This window comes from Mesitornis unicolor, unplaced genomic scaffold (assembly GCF_000695765.1).
Source record: "Mesitornis unicolor isolate BGI_N332 unplaced genomic scaffold, ASM69576v1 scaffold25655, whole genome shotgun sequence".
Classification (NCBI taxonomy): Eukaryota; Metazoa; Chordata; class Aves; order Mesitornithiformes; family Mesitornithidae; genus Mesitornis; species Mesitornis unicolor.
Genome location: NW_010183863.1, coordinates 48 through 8,041, shown reverse-complemented (window position 1 = coordinate 8,041; position 7,994 = coordinate 48). Strand labels below are relative to the sequence as shown.

Genomic DNA, 7,994 nt, shown 5'->3' with positions numbered 1-7,994 from the left:
AAACTACTACTACTAAAACTGGCTTTTCAGCAAAGGCATCAAACCAGTGTAAAGTTCCTTTTAACTTTATGGACTTTCACATCTCTCGAATTAGCAAAAGTGTTGTTTGCTAATGAAGAGGTTTGTAAGACTGGTTAGTTATCTGTCCACTCTAGTCTAGTTATCTTTTCCACTCCAGTGCTTCTCACTTTGCGTAGTCCTGAATTCTGGACTTGTGCAGCATTTCCAGAATTGAGACAGAGGAATTATTAAAATCAAGTGAAAGAATCTTGACAATGTATCACCTTCTGTGAAGGCCCACGTTTGTTCGTGTTTTCCTTCCACAGTGGTTCTGCATGCTGAATGTGCTTATGTGCATTGGTCTGTATATTTCTGAATTCATACTAATAAATTCCAGTAGAGTGGAACAGCCTATTCCTTGGTTTTGGTTTAACCTTCCCACCCACTTTCCCCAAACAAACTGGAAAGCATCTGAGTAGGTGTTAACAGATGCTAATGTATAAGGCTGGATTGGATTCTCTCCCATCCTGAGGACCCTCTGCTACATATTAGATCAGACTTTAAATGGCAGACATTTTCTTACAACTCTTACTCAATGTGGGTTAAACAGCCATTATTTTCTCTGCACATCAGGCATTTGTTTAGATTCCATTCCCCAATAGCTACTGTTGTATTTCAGAACTCATCTGGAATGCAATTAGCTCTTGCTAATTAAAGTTGGCTTCAAGTGATTGCCTTTTTTATGCATTGGGAGATGGAGATGTGAATGGAAAATGGAAAGTTTTTATTTTCCCGTTACTGTGTGCTGCTTCCTGTTTTTGTAAGAGGGCAATACACAGATGCTCTGTGCTGTCATGCACATGTTTCCTTACCATTTTCTACAAAGAGAAAGTGCACCTGCCCAGCAGGATTACCATTTCTTTCCTAAGAGAAATCCCTTTAGATTCAGCAGCCATCACATGGTTCTGCAGTTCAGTGAAATCCACCTCTGCAGCCTTATGGGATGGTTCACCTTGTCATGTGTCTTTTGCTTTGGGGTCTTCAAAAAAACCTAAAAGGAACAGTATGACTAAAAGAACGGGCCCCATACACCGATCTCTAAAGCAGATGACGATACCGACTGCCGTAGTCCTGATGCCATCAGCATCACCCAGATGAGCAGGGAGTATGCACAGCAGTGAGGCATTTGGCCACTCAATGCTGTTGAGAAGCTCAGATGGGGGCAGTGTTTCACATCTGAATGCTCAGATGTGAGATAATTTACCTTGTTTCACATGGACACTTGGGGTTTTCTGGGTGGTTCTGAAATGAGGGTTTATGAAAGTTAACTTTTCTTTGCATGTCCCCAGCGGAAAACATGCGAGAAATGGGCAGAAGACTTGGGTTGGTTTTACTGTGGTTGCACCAGCCCTGTACTGCTCAAAGTTGCGATTTTCCTTCAAAAAGTAGTTAACACAAATTGTAGTTTGAGTAGCTGGGAGGGATGTGTAGGACCACAGAAGCTGCCTCTGAGACCTACAGGGGAGGGCACTCTCCTTTTCCTGAAGTTCATCGCTGCGAGATGCAAAAAACCTGTATTACCCAGACAAGATCCTTGTTCCCCATGACAAGTGCCAAGAACCTGATGTCATAATACAAAGCTTTTCCTTCCAATATCTTTATTGTTTCTTGGAATATTTGGAACCTCTTACAAGCACAAGAAACTTCAGTCCCACATAGATCATAAAAATAAGTCCAATGCAGTGACTAAACAACATTTCAACAGTATTAAAAAATTATAAAAAATTATTAGTCATAATTCTTCTGCTGGTTTTGTGGTTTAACAAGGCACTGTTTGTTCCCTCCCTCTTCTTTCACTGACTACTTACAGGCTGGAACTTTAACTTATTTACAGTTAACACAGCATTAGAATGTTACCTGCTTCTTGCAGCAGGAAAAAGGAAGTTATTCTACCACCTGATGCCATTGCTACTCAGGTACCAGCCTAGCAAGTAGTCAGACAGGGCTCTTGTAAAATTGCCTCAACTCACCTACAATTTACTAAAAATAACATTCTTAAATACTTTAAAACTAGCTCATAAATAAAATTAGCTGGCTACCAGGCAGTCATCTGCTACTGCAGCTCTTGCTACTGGAACTCTTGTTAGAGCAGAGGGACAGTTAAAATTATGAGCAAGCAGCAGTGATGTTACTAGGTGGCACTACAGAGACAGTACCCTTACTCGTTTCTTGTGCCTTAGCAGCTTTTTCCAGGATTTTCTTTTTCCATTCCTCATAGTCTTGCTTTGTTTCAGCCTTTGCCCGTTTACTTGGCACCTCCTCATCATCCTCAGCTCCTACGAGAGAAGAAAGGCCATGACAGGCCATCATGAGTAATAACTATGGGAACAATTATGGCAGTGAGCAAATGTAGACACAAGCACAGGGTCTGTCACTGTGTTTTCTCATCCTGTGGTTTGCTGCTCCCCTCACCAGCCAGAACAGTCACCTCTTCCCCTCTGTCTGAATGGAAGAGTTGTCCTTAATTCTACTGGCAATACTCAGTATAAACACCGTATCTTGCCAGGTTCCCTTTGTTCTTTCATTAGCCAGTAGTTTGCAGAACAGAGTAAGCTGCTGTGAACTGAATATTGTGGCATATTATACAATGAAAATACAGGACATGAAGAAATGGAATGAAGCTGTGCCAGGAGAAGTTCAGGTAGGACATTAGGAAAAGGCTCTTCACTGAGAGGGAAGAAGAGGTTCCCCAGGGAAGTTGTCACAGCATGAAGCCTGTCAGTTCAAGGAGTGTCTGGATGACATTTTTAGTCATATGGTTTAGTTTTGGGTAGTCCTGCGAGGAGCGAGTTGGGACTTTATGATCCTTATGGATCCTTTCCAACTTGACAAAATGTATATGATAAAATAGCATTAAGCAGCAGTAACGCTCAGGACTGCTCTGGTGAGGTGATTTTAGTTTACAGCTAACACAGCTTACCATCTTCCCTCTCACAGTGCTTCAGGTCGGTCTGCAAGCTTTCAGGTGTCTCTGCAGCCTGCGGAACATCTTCTTCTAAATAAAAAAAAAAGTTGCTTTACTTCTGAATGGTGTTTGAGGCCCAAAGGGTGGTGTTCTACACGCAATTCATTGACAGCAATGTCACCTTCCAAAAGTATCATCTGTGTCAGAGCAGTTCCCTGGTCCAGCTGATGCTCAAGCTGTACGTGCAGATGTGCCAGCACATTTCGAGGGCTGCACTGACTGGTTGGCTGCTTTAACCAGCACTGCTGCTGCATTTGTAACCACAATGCTCCACCATGTTCATAACCCAAAACCACACTGCTACTCTTCTTAATTACTCAGACAGGATTACCAATTATTTCTGCCCCTTATACCCCATTTCCACGCCTTTTATTATAGATGCCCACAATGTGTGGGAGACTGTCCATGTATACAGATGAATGTGCTTCTCTGAACTGATAAACTCCCAGCTGCCTTTAGCTGCTTTAGTGGTGGGATAAGGTTTTGGGTTTGTTTTTTTTACAGGGCACTGCTCTACTGGAAGGTTCACACCCAGGGGAAGAGCAGCAGATTTTGGGTTGGGCAGCACATTTCAGAAAACTTCAGGATACGAAATGTGAAGGCAGGGTGAAGCCAGGGCTACTGTCATTGGGAGAGTAAGAATGAAAGGATAAAGGAGGTAAGCAGGAAGGAGCAGAGATATAAGGACAGAAACGTGTGCACTGTATTTGAATCTTCCTCCTCCACACAAAGGAGTGGAGAGAGCTGCAGGTTCAACAACAGGCAAGAAAGATTCCTCATGTCTGCCCACTGTCTGTGAAGGGATGGTGTCAGGTAATGGCTGAATTACTACCAGAAAAGCACTTGTTAATCCTGCAGTGGGGGAAAGGAAAACACAGAAGTGAGTCAATCAAAGAGAGAGAGGTAGCAAGATGTTTATGTTAATTTGTGTGTCCTGTTGCCATGTTAACAAGATGCAGAAAGCAAGCAAGGAGAAATCTAAGACAGGCCAGGTAGTATGGGAGAAGGAGGGAATAAATTGCAGCAAGGAGCAGTGAGCGTTTGAGAAGAGAGGAAAATTTTATCTTTTTTGCCTTGCCACGTGCTAAGCTGTTGTGACCTCCCCAGAAGCAATGACTGTGACTGGGAACTGGACTGCAGGAAATGTGTTGGAATGGATGGGCAGGCTTGACTGGAAGGGAACAGCTGAAAGTGATCAGAATGAAATCACCAGTGGAAATGGATGGGGCACTGTGGTGATGGGTATGCTGTCTTACAGGTATAAAGCCAAAAACTTACTGCTGAGTTGCTGACTGATTTTCTCCAGTTGGTTGCACAGACGGTCAAATATTGCCTTTTTCACCCCAGATGTAACCAACATTTTAGTTTTGTCCACTTTTAGCTTTAAACACCTACAAGAGAAAGTTCAATTATCTCTCGACAAAGCAACACTCCAGGAACTATCACTCAGGTGAGGTGACATCTACTGTACCTACACTGCCAGTGAAAATGAAGAAGGTAGGCCTCAGTTTTTGTCCTATCTAATCCTTGTCTCACTCAAACAAATATGCTTAAAAACTAGACCCTTACCCTACTCAGTCAATACAGCTCAGGAATTGAAACTCAGGGTTAGGACAAGTTATGTAAGGAAATTCTATTAGGAAAAAGTACTTTTCAGATTTTGAGGAAATCAGGAAAAAAATCTTACTACTGCAAAAAGCTGAATGGGCCCCCATGTGTCAAGAATTTGTCCAGAGCTCTGCAACTATACAGCACCTGAATTGCTTCATAAGATTGTTACAAGGCATAATACTGAGAGACGAAGATACTTGCACGCAAGCAAAGCCTTACAAAGGGTTGGCTGAGTCAGGTATTCCTGACACCCATCCTCCAAGCTGATGCATGCCCACAGCTATTGGATCCATCTCCTAAAAGTCAGAGCACCCTTAGGATGTGATGGCGTAGGGCTTAGGGCTTTATCTCCCTTCGGAATGGCTGCTTTTCGGTGCTCAAAAGTAAATTAGCAGCCATTCTTGCACCTTGAGACATGCAACTTTTTGTTCTGTGCCCAGCTAAATTCCCACTAAATCTGAAAATGTTACTAAGGGCTGGGTAGGCTGAGAGGAAGGAGGGTGAAATACAAAACACTAACAGGAGTTCTTCAGCCACTGCTATGAATATGTCTTAATGGAATTACCCACAGCATCCAGTTACACACCAGGGAAGACAGATTTCATTTATTTTTGGATAAGTAACTCAAGATCCTTTTCTGTGTATTTGATGTACAGAAGTTTGGTGTCTCACTAGGCATTTAAGCCCGTAAACAATCCCTCAAGCTATACTTACCTGCATGCAGTGAATAGTGCAGCTGTTATAAAAAGTGGCTTTGAGAAATCAAGGTCCATTTGCTGTGCTTCAGAGAGGCTGGATTCATACCTAAAGAACAACAAGAGGAGGCATTATTGTATAGTGCATTTGCCTCAAATGAAGCTGTTGAAATTAATTTGTCACGTGGTACTCGGCAGCTGATCAAGTCTCCTGTTGGATCCCTTGGTCCTTTGCAACCCAGTCAAGCAGAAACAGCTGCTACTGGCTGAGAAGAGCAAGCAAGACAAGGGAGAAATCACCTCCTCTTTTTGAATTAAAGGTATTTTAAATAAGGGATCTGGATCACGGCATGACAGTAAAATCTAACTCTTGTGCTCCCCACCCACACAACAATTTTATCTCTACATTACATCTAAAAGCTACAGTGAGATGCTTTGTGTAAGTCCATTCCATAATAGAGGATAGAATTATAGTTTCTCTGATTCCTCTAATACGTACATTAGATAGATAATGACTTCAATATAGAAAATGACATGACAGATGTGCACCACTAAATAATTCAATTTTTTATTGTCCACCCGTCTCCAGGCTATTTTTTTTTTAGTTTGTATTAAGCACCAATAAGCGTACACAGCCTCTGTTCACTGACCTGCAACTCAGGATACTCTAAACCCCTAACAGCATTTAAACATGTGCGATCAGGGTGACAGCACTCCAGAACAGAACCCTTCAGTGATCGTTCTTGTTAAAGTAGATGTTACAGAGTGCACAATTTTAGTGAAATCTGTTGAATTTCCATTGAAGTGCTCTACCTATTGTTTTTATAGGTAAAGTAATGTGCATTTTAAGAGATCTACTTCTCCAGAAGGGAGGATTTGTTTCTACTGAGCACTACTTCTCAACTGTGACATGATCAGCAGTTAAACAGTGTGATGCTATGGACAAATACAGGGAGTCCTATCTTTTTAAAAGTTAAAGAACAGGAACTCGGACAATGACTTACTGAGATTCACAGGCTAAGTCTTTCTAACACATATCCTAAACAGAGGCCTGGATAAATGGTTGGATTTTCAGTGCTAAGAACTCACCTCACCCCTCCAGTTAGTGGGAGATACCTGGCCCTTCCAACCATCAAACTCTTTACACACCTAATGAACAGAGACTCTTACTAGGGGTTACCAGTGTGATCACAAGAGCTTCCTTACCTCTGTAGTATTTTTGAAGCAGTGTTCACTGCCTCCGTGCAGCAGAATTGCACAGCCAAGTCTCGCATTCCCAGTCTGGGGTTCACCTCTAGCAAACACTCCAAAGATTTCATGGAGCTCTGGTAGGTCATCTTGTTCAAACCGGAGAGTTTAATAAAACAGCTCTTTCAAGAAGACAAAGACAAAGACAAATCCCAAGAATCAGCAAGATTCCTTCCCAACATCTTATTCAGGCTACCCAAGTAGATTAGGAAGAAACTAGACAACACTTTAAATTAAAGTTCAATTGCTATATTAAACAAACTTGTGCAATGAATGATATAGGTTTTGACTGCACACAGAAAGATTAACCACCTAGTGACACCACATATTTTAAAGCAGTGTAATTTGTAGACCATTTCACTGGAAGTCATGTTTGTCTTTTCCATATAATATGGCATGGCTCTTTTATCACAACAGGGATAAAAACAAAGGTAACCAGGATCTGGGGAACCTTAACAGGTGAGCAATACTTTCCTGTTACTCACAAAACTAAATTCTCCTGTCTGTGAATGGACAATCAGGATGCAACTTTATATCAGATATTATTTTGGCAGCCAGTTACCAGGCAGCTCTATAGATGTATGTTTACAGGTACCACTACAGACTATAGAGAGGGATTCCTTAGAGCCACTGCTTCTCTCCCACAGTAAAAAGGGAGATCTTAAATTCAACATCCCTGCTGGTAGTTTATTTGTTACTAAAAGAGCTGAAATTATAGCAAAGCAAGCTCAACTTGTGAAGTGACTGTGCCACTGATCTCAATTTACCCTGTTTCAAACTCTGAGCAGCGAAAGCTCTAACTCCATGTTTAGCAGCACACTGGCTCTATAGTACTGTCAGTTATTCTTATACCCTTCCTCCTCCCAACAAACATCACACAGAACAATGATTTTAGTGGACCTATGGAGAATGCAGCAGCCTGCCAAGCCATGCACTGTATCTTACTTTGTCAACTGGTTGTTTCATGTAACTAGCTGCTAGGTCCAGGCACATCACAGCGCTGCTTGTTGCTGTCATTTGAGCCATGAATCCTGTGCATTTCACCTGGGACAGCCGCAGATACTCTTCAGCTTTTCTGCAAAACACCCAGCATACAACACTCCCGTTAACAAAACCACAGTTAATAGCAGGAAAGATGGCAGGACAGGACCTGATCCAAGGTCTACCTCGCCCAGCACCCGGTCCAGCAGCGGCTGCAGCACATGCTTAGGGAAAGGGGTGTTAACAGGACGGCAGACACGGCATGACACTGCCCTTCTGCTCCTAATTACCAGCAGAAACTTGACATTTCTCGGCCAGAAGCGGCTCCTGCATTAACCACCCATGCCTTACGGCCTGTGACTTTTTTTCACAAGGACCAGAACCAAAGCAGGAAACCGACAGCGGGCTGGCACCGCGGGGCGGTGAGGCCAACC

At 42.6% G+C, this 7,994-nt stretch overlaps 1 protein-coding gene across 1 annotated transcript; it reads right to left on the bottom strand.

The window, feature by feature from the left end:
- Window positions 1–1,658: 1,658 nt before the first annotated feature.
- On the bottom strand, window positions 1,659–7,654 carry ORC6 (origin recognition complex, subunit 6; the record flags this gene model as incomplete). Its single annotated transcript, XM_010184297.1, has 7 exons — window positions 1,659–1,717; window positions 2,223–2,333; window positions 2,981–3,055; window positions 4,304–4,416; window positions 5,351–5,440; window positions 6,538–6,701; window positions 7,525–7,654. Coding segments are annotated over 7 exons (742 nt in total), but the record flags the coding sequence as incomplete, so codon positions are not given.
- Between the last annotated feature and the right edge of the window lie 340 nt (window positions 7,655–7,994).